The sequence below is a fragment of the Mirounga leonina genome, unplaced genomic scaffold (assembly GCF_011800145.1).
Source record: "Mirounga leonina isolate KUSES-001 unplaced genomic scaffold, KU_Mleo_1.0 Mir_152, whole genome shotgun sequence".
NCBI lineage: Eukaryota > Metazoa > Chordata > Mammalia > Carnivora > Phocidae > Mirounga > Mirounga leonina.
This window is the reverse complement of record NW_023270380.1, coordinates 2612348-2625419: the sequence shown is the minus strand read 5'-3', so window position 1 is coordinate 2625419 and position 13072 is coordinate 2612348. Positions and strand designations below refer to the sequence as shown.

General features: G+C 45.1%; 1 protein-coding gene across 1 annotated transcript in view; it reads right to left on the bottom strand.

The window, feature by feature from the left end:
• The window catches only part of DISC1 (DISC1 scaffold protein), a 369242-nt gene extending 360009 nt beyond the window's left edge, over positions 1 to 9233 (bottom strand). The window contains exon 1 of the mRNA XM_035008463.1: positions 9095 to 9233. Coding sequence (XP_034864354.1) covers positions 9095 to 9152 — 58 coding nt within the window. The 5' untranslated portion in view covers positions 9153 to 9233. The remainder of the gene's footprint in view (positions 1 to 9094) is intronic.
• Positions 9234 to 13072: the final 3839 nt, after the last annotated feature.

The window sequence follows — 13072 nt, the reverse complement described above, 5'->3', positions numbered from 1 at the left end:
TGCATGTAAAAGCCACTTTAATTCGTTCTTTTAAGATTTATTTATTTATTTGAGAGAGAGAGCATGTGCGTGTGCGCAGGGGGGAGGGGCAGAGGGAGAGGGAGATAGAAACTTCAGCAGACTCCCCACTGAGCACAGAGCAGACTCCCCACTGAGCACAGAGCACAGGGCTTAACTCGGGGCTCTACACGAGGCTTGATCCCATGACCCTTACATCATGACCCGAGCCAAAACCAAGAGTCGGACGCTTAACTGTGCCACCCAGGTGCCCCCATGTAAAAGCAACTTTAAAACAAGTGCCCTACCCTCTCCTGGCTAATGCAACCACTGCCAAAGCTTCTCCATGTAGGTGGCAAGAGCCACCGCTGGTTTAGGAAGCAATTCTCCTAGATGCCATGGGGGCTATATTACACGTGTTACTTTATTATTTTTTTTTTTTAAGATTTTTATTTATTTATTTGACACAGAGAGACACAGCGAGAGAGGGAACACAAGCGGGGGAGTGGGAGAGGGAGAAGCAGGCTTCCTGCCAAGCAGGGAGCCCGATGTGGGACTCGATCCCAGGACCCTGGGATCATGACCCGAGCTGAAGGCAGACGCTTAACGACTGAGCCACCCAGGCGCCCCTACACGTGTTACTTTAAATCAGTGCAACTCAGTAAGTCTTTATTCCTACCTCAGGTCTAAAAGAAATGATAAGAAGATAAATAAGACTAAGCCTGCCCTCAAGAAATTGAGCCCAGACTAATGCAAAGGCATAACCAAAAGAGTGTATTTCTCTATAGTAAATTCGTGGTTGACTCACCCCTTCCCCAGGTCTGTAATGATTAATAATTGTTTGTTTTATTGGAAAAAGTAGTCTCCAAATTTGAATGGAATATTGTTTAAAGGGGGAGGGGATCGTTTGTTCATTAAAAAGCAGGATACAGTGTGAGCATAAATTCATCCCAAGATTAGCCTAAGATAAAGCAACCCCCTTGGAACATTTCACTGTATTTCCACTGAGCCCTATTTTACCTCAGCAAAATGGGGGAAAACAGAGGTAATATCAATGCCTTTTCTTATATATCACGTTATGCTTTTCAAAAAAGTTTCTACAACAATTAATATTTGAATAAATGTGCTAGATAATCCCAAATCAAAGAGTTAAGAAAATATAACCGTTGGATTAGAATTACAGAATTTGTCCATTTTTCCATTCAAATTACTACTGAAGTCAGGTAAAGAAAGACACACAAAAGCCACATGGTTGGGAAATAGTTCAGAACTCATCCTACAATCCCCAAGGCCAACTGGCTATCTAGGTAGAGGATGAGATCATGAGTGCTGAATCAGTGTGAGACACTCCCCTTCATCACGGTCCCCAGACAGCTGGAGGCCTCCCCCAGCCTGGGAAATGTGTGTCCTCACAACAGAGCTGCCTGAGAAGAGAACGTCGATGAAATTAAGCAAACACAACACCACAGCCAGGAAATTAATGCAGTTTCTACAGATGGAGAACTAAGATGTCTCCCCTAGAAGAAGAGCAGCACATTTTATATATAAGCATGAGAATCAATACTTGAGTAAGTTATCTTCAAAATTATTATACCTAGAAGTAAACCCTGCAATTGATAAATTATAAATTAAAGGATTCCTCCTTTCTTCTTCCCCCTATCCATCCATCCACTCTGTATAACATTCACTGGGCATCTACTAGCTGCTAAAGTGCCCAATCATTCTGATGAAACAATATCCAGAAACTTCACAAGAATCAATTCTCTTTTCTCCACTGAACTGTAAGCTTCTCAAGGGTATGGACCTATTCTACATTCTTTCTTACCTTAAATTGCTACCACCGAATCTGGCGATGTGGTTTGTGCATCTCAATAAACATTTGAACTGAACTGAACTTCTAAAACTCTTGATTGGTTTTGAAAGATATAAAAATAACAGATGTGGTGAATCTACATACGGGATGAGTCCGTCTAAAAATAATAAGAGTTTAATTCAATTCAGTGAGAGTGGAGTAAACCGTAAGCATACTACACAGATGAAGGGGTAAGGAAATAAACCAGACTAGACAATCCCAAATCAGAGTTAAGAAAATATAACAGTTGGATTAAAATTATAGAATTTGTCCATTTTTCCATTTTCCCAAACTCTTCCATGAAGGAGTTTACAGCAGAGTCAGAAAAGCAGGTTAAATACATAACAAACTATAACAGAAGAAGAGGGATGAAGGCGTGAGAAGTTTTACTGGCTAGATCTTAAGTGAGGGATAATGTTTTGATGTGTAGAGATGGGGGGAGGGAGGGAAGAGGACAGATTCCATAATATTCTTGGGAGGCAGAATAATGTGTGCAATAAAAGAGTCAGAGTGTCAGTTTTAGGGATTCAGGGGCCAGTTTATGGAAGGCCTGGCAAGGAATGCTAAGAATTTGCTTGTGGGACGATGAGTCTTTGCACAGAGTAATAGTAACCGAATCATGTCTGTGCTTTGGGAAGATTACCATGGCAGCAGCGTGAGGCTGACTGAGAGGACTTCTGGAGCAGAGAAATCCGGTTGCAATGAGTGTCAAGACTGGGAAGACACAGGGAAGCCCTGAGATGCCCTCCAAAGAAGCATCCTAGGAGTGGCTGCGAAGCCCTAAGGGTTGTCTTCCAGCACTTGGAAAGAACACCAGGCTATGCTACATCTTCCCTCTAGACTGGATGGTCCATGAGGACAATCTAATACATCTTTAAACACCAAGCTGTGCACAGTGCCAAGTGCAGAGTATGTTAAAAACATTCTTGAATTAACAAATAAATGGATAAGCTAATGCCTCTGGAAGAGAATTCTATAAGCAGACAAAGGGAAACAAAAGGATTGATAGTCAAGGTAGATCTTAAACGATCTTAAAAGTAGATCCTAAAAGTTCTCACGACAAGAAAAAAATGTTTTAACTGTGGTGAAGGATGTTAACTAGACTTATGTAGCGACCATTTCACAATACATACAAATATCAGGTCATTATGTTGTACCTCTGAAATTAATATAATGTATGTCAATTCTATCTCAAAAAAAAAAAAGTCAAAGTAATTTAAGGCCTCCAAATCTATTGTTTGAATTGAATGTGGATTATCTCTGCCCAAGGACAGCTGTCTCATATTTCACTCTGCCTGGCCTGTGGCTATAAAGAAAAGCACTAGGGAAATATCAAGAATCATGATGAAAAACACAAACTTTTCTCATTAGAGGATTCATAATTAGAAAACAGATTTTGCAATTCTGTCCAGTTTCTTAGAAACAGGAGAATCCAATTTATCTCTATATTTATGTCTTTTCTCATTTGACCCCTGTAAAATAGTCCTCCTTTTCCTATCAGTGCTTGAGTAAGTTGAGACATGCATTCTCCTGTGTCATAAATCAAGCCTGATAATTATGTCAAATCATCTAATCAATCCACTCACAAATTAAGAGACAACAGGTATGAAAAAGAACAGTTAGGTTGGTGTGCATGTCACAAAACTAAATTTTAACTTCAGGTTCCACATTCAGGATGAAATTCACTCATTAAACTTGAGAAATTTCACCTTTCAACCTATGAAAGCAGTTAGTCTCCATGTAGGGCCACCTGTCAAATGCATGTTTCTATTCCTGGTTGATTTGTTTGCCTGGATGAACATGATCATGTTAATGATTAGTATCAATGCTTGATATGTGCAACCCTGGGGAGGTGAAGCACCTATTGAGTTCGGGCAGCTAACTGCAGGGAGCTGTCTAGGCCTCTTGAAATGAAATTACCTGGGGGGATGGTTCAAAATGTGCAACCTCAATGAGCAGGGAATAGGAAATTCACACAGTAGCTCAAATCCTACAGGACAAAAATCACAGAATCCCAGAGCTATAAGGTTCCCACAAGTCACCCAATCCAGCCTTCCTCCCACAGGCAGACTCCCCCACTGCATTCAACCACAGAAATCACCCAACACCAACTTAAATGCTTCTGATGGCAAAAAAAAAAAAAAAAAAAAATCACTGCTTTCCAAGGCAACCTATTCCAAAATACATAAATCAATAACAATTTAGTTTGGTTCACTCAGTATTTTTAAGCAGTGATGAATTATGCCAAACTACGGAATGAAGCAAAGCTTAACAGCTTAACAGCTCTCAGTAAGAGAAGAGGACCCAGATTCTAATCACTCACTCTTCTGACATTCCTCACCTTTCCACCTGTCAACTAAGCAGACCAGACTCTGTGACCTCTACTGCCACTCACTGTCAGTAGTCTCTGATATCTGACCTATCCTCAGAGACTGCTATCTCGTACCTCAAGTTTACTGTCTTAATTTTATTTCTCTGAGAGTTCAAACGGATCTGCAAATAAAGGGAAAAAGTCCTATCATGACAGGCAAATGTTAAGAGTTGAGCAGGTAGAATTCTGTCCATGTATTTAAATGGATGAGCACAACACAATGTGGCTGGGAAACGAACCTGAAGTTGACAAGAGAAAGATAATGTAAGCCTCTTTATTCCAATTACTTCATTTGCCACCAGGTCTCCTGCACCTACGACTACCATTCTATTGACCAAATATATACTTCTCAGCATCTGCACTTAGTAAATGCACTTGTCAATGCCTCACCTGCCAGAATTCAAGAGGTTTAACCAATTGATCTTTTGAAACTTCATCCAGCAATAAGTTCTGTGATTCTGTTTATAACACTTGATGACTAGTGACCCTAGTGATTAGAGGAAGCCCCACAATCTCTACCATCCATTTCTGAGCCACGACAGTAGACAAGTGACCAAAAGGAAGGAGGGCGGGGTGAAGAAAGCAGACACCAAACTAGTGATCATGTCAGCCGCTGAGCACAGCATGTGGGCTCCCAACTGCCTTCCAAAGCCAAATATCTATAATATTCATTGGTCAGCCACAATTCTTTCCCACTTCCACTTGTTGTGAAAACTTGGAAACTGATTGCAAAGTCTGTCCAAACAAGCAGCTGGTAAACTGATTTCAAAAGAAAAAAAATGGATTCAGGATGGTCAGAGCATCTGTGGCAGGCGTTTTAAAAACTGCATGATTGTTGCACAAAAGACATTCACTAAGGAATTTTTCCCACAAAGACATTAACGTCAAGAACAAACAACATAAGACTCCCAAAGGCTAAAAGTCTTACATTACTAAATGGTGCTGGCTGAAAAATAACTGGCCACAAGTGGCCCAGGCTGTACCAGAGGGGACCATCCCCACCCCCAGAGCGGCAGCCAAAGGCATGTCTGGAAGCAGGGCTCTCTGCTTGCTTTGCATGAGAACCCAGTATATAAACAGAATTATTATCATCATTATCAAAACAATTATTCTGGGCGCCTGGGTGGCTCAGTTGGTTAAGGGACTGCCTTCGGCTCAGGTCATGATCCTGGAGTCCCCGGATCGAGTCCCGCGTTGGGCTCCCTGCTCAGCGGGGAGTCTGCTTCTCCCTCTCCCGCTCCCCCCTCTTATGCTCGCTCTCTCTCTCATCCTCTCTCTCAAATAAATAAAAAAATCTTAAAAAAAAATTATTCTAATTCTAATAACCCTAATCTAAAATAGTAAAATAATAAACCCTAATATAAAAATAGGTGTATTTTTATACTCAAAATCTTTGTTCTATGCTGGATTTTAGATCTTATTATTTCAAGATCACCACTGTACCCTCTCTTGGCTCTGAAGGTCTTTCATCGAACTATGACCAAAACCACAGAAAAACTCAAATATCAGCAACTTAATTTCTTTTTTTTTTTTTAAGATTTTATTTATTTATTTGACAGAGAGAGGCACAGCGAGAGAGGGAACCCAAGCAGGGGGAGTAGGAGAGGGAGAAGCAGGCTTCCCAGTGAGCAGGGAGCCTGATGTGGGGCTCCATCCCAGGACCCTGAGATCATGACCTGAGCAGAAGGCAGACGCTTAATGACTGAGCCACCCAGGCGCCCCGTCAGCAACTTAATTTCTAATCCTTCCCAATCAAAACTTTCAGATTTTCTTTCAAGGAAAAGTTTTAATGCACCTAATAAATTTTGGCTTGTTTCCTAAATTGATGTCTGGAGGTTCGAGCAATGAGCAAGTATTATTTTTGTCATTCAACAAAATAATAATAGTTTGCATCCCATTTTTAAAATAGATAAAATTGGGGACGCCTGGGTGGCTCAGTCGGTTAAGCATCTGCCTTTGGCTCAGGTCATGATCCCAGGGTCCTGGGATCGAGTCCCGCATCGGGCTCCCTGCTCCGTGGGGAGCCTGCTTCTCCCTCTGCCTCTGCCTCTCTCTCTCTCATGAATAAATAAAGAAAATATTTTTAAAAGATAAAATAAAATATAATATAAATTGATGAACATAGGACAGAAATGGATTACAAGAACAGAGATATCAAGCTTTTTGCCTGCACTGATGGGATTACAGTGATTTTTAATGTTCTTTTTCTTGTTTGTTGTTGTCTGTGCTCCCTGTAATGAGCACGCTTTGCTTTTGGAAGAAGAAAAAAGAGTAAGAGAACTTTCATTTAGGAAATAAAGGAATTTGGAATTGTTTCTGCAGCAGAGAGACCTGACATCCACTCTCCCTCAGGTGCACAAACTTTCTCTAAAGGTCCGTTTCCCTCTGGGGGCATCTCAGGTGAGCAGTGACATCCCTGCAGAAATATGGAGGGGTCCCATCCCTGCACGTAACGGTGACACAGAAAGCCTCAATACCAGTTTATACCTCTTGTACCGCCCTAAGGGTTCTGGCAAACTGAAGTGTTAAAATAAAACATGAATTCAGATTTTATTCAGTCTGAGATTTGCAATGAATCCTTGAGATATGTCCTTTCAAGATTTTAATGCCTTTTTTCTCTGCAAATTTTCATTGTTTATTTGTGCAAGAAAATAGTTTAAATGGGATTTTAAAATAGGGATGAAAAAATTAAGATTATGTCAAAGTCTCATCTGCCAGGGCTAACAATTCACTCATATACACACATATATGTAATTTTTTAAAGTAATCTCTATGCCCAATGTGGGGCTTGAACTCACAACCCTGAGATCAAGAGTCACCTGCTCTACTGACTGAGCCAGCCAGGCACCCCCACTCATATTTTGGAATCTGTAAATATGTCAGGCTATATTAGCTCCTATAATCTAACACAGGTCTACTCTGAACCACAGCTTGTCTCCATAACTTCAATTTGGCTAATGGTTGAGAACACACTTGTGAGAGGCACCCACCCTAGGGTTCTAAATCCAGCTTTACCTTAACTGCTACGTGACCTTGGGATGGAGGCAGAATAGCCCTGATCTCAGCTTTGTACAGGAAAAATGAAGATTCTAAATATCCACCTCACAAAGGCTTAGGGCGGATTTCATCAAAGGGATTCCTAAGAGAGTGCCTGACAGTATAGGCTCTCAAAAGTTGCCAATGTTATTATTCCCTGCTGGTAGCAGGGATGTCTTGTATTTGCGTAGTGACTCATACTCTTCAAGGCACTTTCAGATCTTTTACCTCATTTGATCTTCAGGCAGCTCTATCAGTACAAAAAGTAGTAATTACTGCCCCCACTTTTCTCGTCGTTGGTCTTTTTTATAAACGGATGAGGAAACTGAGGCCCAAGGTTACAGAGCTCAGAAAGCAGATCCAGGTTCTTTTTGATCAGCAGCACAAGTCCACAACTAAACCTCCAAAGGCTTCAGGTGCCATGCCTGAATGTAATCAAATTAAGTTTCTCTTAAAATACTCCATCACTGGGGTGCCTGTGTGGCTCAGTGGGTTAAGCATCTGACTCTTGATTTCAGCTCAGGTCATGATCCCGGGGTGGTGAGATAGAGCCCCCACTGGCTCCCATTCAGTAGGGAGTTTACTTGAGATTCTCTCCCTCTCCCTATCCATCCCCCTCTGCCCCTCCCCCCTCTAAAATAAATAAATCTTTTTTAAATAAATAAATAAAATAAAATACTCTGCTATTTATACCTTAAATCAAACTGGTATTTCCACATCACTCCAAATTATTTAGGTTTTGCTTAGTAAAAATAGGAACTAAGGTTATTTAAAGCTTCCTGTATATCTCAGGCACTGGACTAAGTGCTTCACATCCAATGCCATACTTAAACCCCATAGCAAGCCGACGAGGTAGGCACTGGCAGGGTCCACTTTACAAATGGGAAACTGAGGTATGACTAAGTCCAGGACTGAGATGCAGGCCGACTGTCTCCAACTCTCAGCTCTTAGGACTCTGGCATTATCCAAACCTCATTTGTCTAACTGAGCACACATTAAGGTTAGTAGCGTTCCCTTTTACATTTGAGGAAACCAAGGTTCCAAGATGTGACGGGATGTGTCTAAAGTTACCCGACCCTCTTCTGGCGCAGCAAGGACACAACCCAGCACCCCCTGCCTCCAAATCTCATTCCCTTCCGAAAGTCTCAAATTGCTCTGCATATATTTTAACGGTGAGATGATAGAAGTCCTTTCGTTCTTGAAAAGCAACAATTCACTTAAAGGCCTCCGTATCAACACTGAGAGTTGACAGCGTGACCCGCGCGCAGGGCGGTGGAAATGGAGAGGTCTCTCCGGAGCCGGGCTGTGGGCGTTACCGTCGCCAAGTCGGAAGTGGGAGGTGAAATTGTTTGCAGAGCGGCCCCTTGGGGAGGTGCCAGCACTACGTTCCCTATCCCACCCCCAACCTCCTTCCTCCAGGTCCCCGATGGGGTGGAACCCGAGATTCAGCTGAGCTTCAGGACGAGGGCGAGGGTGAGGGTCCCGGCACCGATCCAAACGCCAAGCCCTTGACGCCTTCCTCGGCCGCCGGGACCAGCCGAGTGCCGCGGGTCCGACGAGCGCAGTTTCGAAAAACTACCGCTCGCCGGGATCCCGGCTCAGTCCTAGAGGAGGGACCTGGCAGCCCAGACCCACGCCTCTCTTAACCCGGCACGCCCCGCGCCGTGCCTCGGTTTCCCTCGCCTCGAAAAGGGAACACTTGAACCCCAGATGGGAACGGAGGCACACCCCCAGACCTACGCGACTTCCAGGAGGCAGAGCGCGCCCTCCCTGTCTGGATTCCTCCCACCAGCCACCCCGGCCCCGGCCCCGCCGGGCTGCGCTAACAGCGCCCCTACCTGCTCGGTGGCCCCCGCCGCCACCGGCCGGGGCGCCTTGAGGTCCCCCGCCCAGCATGCGCCCCACCGGCTCCTCCAGCTCCTCGGCGGTGTGCAGGCTCCGTGCGCCCCAAGGCCCGCGGAGGGGGGAAGCGACAGTGAGCTGGACGGGAAGTGGGGAGGGGGGCGACGAGGAAGGGGGAGGCTCCTTCCTTCTCCGCGAGGCGGCCGGTTTCCTTTCCAGCCTCGGCCCCTTACACACTCAGAGGCGCGCGCGCGCACACACACACACACACACACACACGCACATACACACACACACGCCCGCGCGCGGTTGGGGACGGCAGCGCACAGCCTGTCTCGGGGAGAAAGTTTGCCATTCGCGCTCTCGCTCATTTCTGAGCGCACCCGCGAGGGGAAGTGCGGTGAGGGGAACGGGTGTACAGGGAAGGAGACTGACAGCCCTTTGGGGTGGGGTCTGCGAGGGCGCCTCCAAGAGGCGTGATTAGGGAAGTGACCTGAGGGTTGATGGAAGAGATGGGGGGCGGGGGATGAGCGGGTGGGGAGAAAGTGGGAAGAGGGCAGGCCACACCAGGAAAGAGATACGCAGAGCAGTTGCTCAAAAATGAAATGGGAATCCAACTTTCTGAATCTTCTGGCAGCAGTGGACTGACCCCAGAGCCCCTCCCCCGCGTTGGGCAGCCAGCCCAGGAAGCAGGCTGTGGTCCATGTGGAGCTCTTAGGCCCCCTGACTTACCTCCTTCACCCCTTCTGTTTGGTTCACTCAAAGAGGCTACTGGAGCAGCCCCCCACACCCCCCACCCACTTTAGAACCTGCTAGAAATGGGTCTTGTCCTTTAAGGAGCTCACCGCCAGCTGGGAACATAAACATGTGCATATAAGACTAAATAACAATATACCTACCAAGAACCAGAGGCTTGGCATAAAAAAAAAATGTTGCAGAATTTTGGGGGTAAGAGAGTATTTAAAGAAGTGTCAGGAAGCCTTTCTGGAGGAAAGGGAAGGATCTGGCTAGAAATAGAGGGCCTAGGTACCTCAAAAGATAAGACCCTTATGGGTGCAAACACATAGATGTGCTTGCAAGTCGATGTGTTTGGGGACAGAATGAATATGAGCATGGATATTAAGGATGTGGGAAAACAGTAAAAGGAACATAAAGCTGGATGAGGCTGAATTTAATGATATAGACCACTAAATGGAGATCTAGATTCAGTGATTTAGTTTGAGAGATTAGAAAGGATCCTCACAGTTTGTTTGGTTAGTTGACTGAAACATGGACCAAGAGGTGACCTACACTAAATGCTAGAGGTGGCAAGGCCAGACTGGTGTTGGTACACCGTAAAGAAACTCTCCAAAGGCTTTAGGGAAATCGGAATATTGGAGGGAAATTATCATGTAAGACCTGCTCACCCACTCTGAAGGGTCCTGAGGACACACCTTTCACCATGACTCTGGTAAATAGTTTTGTGACCCAGCATCCTTGCTCACTCTTCTCTGTGGGTCAGAAATTACAGTGGGAACTGCAACCACTGAACTGGGACCTTTCAATGCAGTGGGGATGACTGGATCCCAGGGTGGCAGGGGCCAATGGTGGCAATGAATCTCCAAAGGTAAGGGGGGTGTGGTTGATCATGGTGTTTCTAGAAGTCAAATAGATGGGAAGTCTACTAAATTCTTACTTGATCTGTATAAGCATAAAAGTTCTAGGTCAAGTGAACAAAAGTTTAACTTGCTTTCAACTTAAAACAGAGAGACTCAGGCCTTCAATCAGTTCCCAGACTTGAGTCAGTTTACAGATGCAGAACTCCTCGAATGAAGGAGAAAAGACCTGGAACACTGGTACTCTTTCTCCTAGCCTTCCCCAAAGGGACATAAGGCCTTTTACCAGAGTGAACCTGCACTGGGGAAAAGGAAGTCATCCGACGTTTCAGAAGGGACTGGACACTGGCTCTGAGCCAACACTAATTCCGGGGAGCCCAAACCATTGCTGGGTTCCACCAATCACAGTAGGGGGTTTATGGAGGTCAGGTGACCAGAGTTTTAGACACCCCTCTCATAGCGGGTGTCTGCACCCATTCTGTGGTCATTTCTCCAGTTCCAGAATGCATAATCAGAACAGACATACTCAGCAACGGGCAGAGTCCCCACATTGGTTCCCTGGCCTGTGCAGGGAAGGCTCTTATGCTAGGAAAGGCCAAGCGGAAGTCACGACAACTGTCTCTATCTAGGAAAAGAGTCAACCAAAGCAATACTACATTGCAAGAGGGGCTGCAGAAATTAGTGCCACCCTCAAGGACCGGAAGGAGGCAGGGTGGCAATTCCCACCACACCCCCATTCAACTTGCCTATATGGCCTGAGCAGAGCACAGATGGACCTCAGAAAATGACCGTGGATTCTCATCAACTTAACCAGATGGCGATTCCAACTGCAGCTGCTCTACCAGATGTAGTTTCATTGTTTGAGCAAATTAACACATCTCCTAGCACCTGGTATATGCAGCTATTGATCTGGCAAACGTTTTTTCTCCATACCTGTTAGTAAAGACCACCAAAAGCAGCTTGCTTTCAGCTGGCAAGATCGGCAATACACCTTATTGTTCTCCCTCCGTGGTATACCAGCTCTCCAGCCCTACATCAGACTGTAGTCAAGCAGGGACCTTATCGCCTTTGCCTTCCACAAGACTTCATGCTGGTTCCATGCATTGATGACATAATGCTGACTGGACCTAGCGAGTGGGGAGTAACAACTCTGGACTTATTGGTGAGACATTTGCATGTCAGACAGTGAAAACTAAATCTGCCAGAAGTGTAGGGGCCTTCTATCTCAGTGGGTTTTCTAGAGGGCCACCAGTGTGAGGCATCCCTTCTAAGGGGAAGGGGAAGTTGTATTTGGCCCTTCCTACAACAACAGCAGCAACAACAAAAAGGCACAACACCTAATGGTCCTCTTTGGGTTTTGGAAGCAACATATTCCTCAGCTGAGTGCACTCCTCAAGCCCATTTGCCAAGTTGCAGCTTTGAATGGAGCTCAGAACACAAGAAGGCTCTACAGCAGGTCCCAGCCTGCCATGCACGCTTCTCTGGCTCTGTTCAATGATGAATCCAGCAGATTCAATGATGCTTGAAGCGTCGGTGGTGACAGAGAAGCCGAGGAAGGTTTTGTCAGGCCCCTATAGGTGAGTAACATCACAGACCTTTAAGATTTGGGGGGAAAGCCCTGCCATCCCCCTGGATAACTACTCTCATTTTGAGAAACAGCTTCTGACTCACTCCTGGGCCTTTGTAGAGACTTAGCCTTTAACTGTGGGCCACCATGTTACCATGCAACCTGAGCTACCCATCATGAACAAGGTGTGGTCTGACCTACAATCCATAGATTTGGGCATGCACGATAGCACTCCATCATCAAATGGAAGTGGTGTATATGATATTGGGCTCAAGACAACACTGAAGGCACAAGTAAGTTACATGAGGAAGTGGCCCAAATACCCAAGGTCCCCACTCCTGCCACATTACCTTCTCTCTCCCAGCCTGTATCTGTGGCCTTATGGGGAATTCCCTGTAATCAGTTTACTGAGGAAGAGAAAATTCAGGCCTGGTTTACAGATGGTCCTGCACTATATTCAGACACTACCTAAAAGTAGACAGCTGTAACACTATAGCTCCTTTCTGGAACATCCCTGAAGACAGTGATAAAGGAAAATCATTCCAGTGGGCAGAACTTTGAGCAATGAACCTTGTTATTCAGTTCACTTGAAAGGAGAAATGGCCAGAGGTACAAATGTATGCCAATTCATGGACTGTGGCCAATGGTTTGGTTGGCCAGAGATTTGAAAGAAACATGACGGGAAAACTGGTGACAAGGAGATCCAAGGAAGAGGTATGTGGATAGACTTCTCTGAGTGGGCAAAAAGACTTGAAGATATTTGTTTTCCATGTGAATGTTCATCAAAAGGTGACCTCAGCAGAGGAGGATTT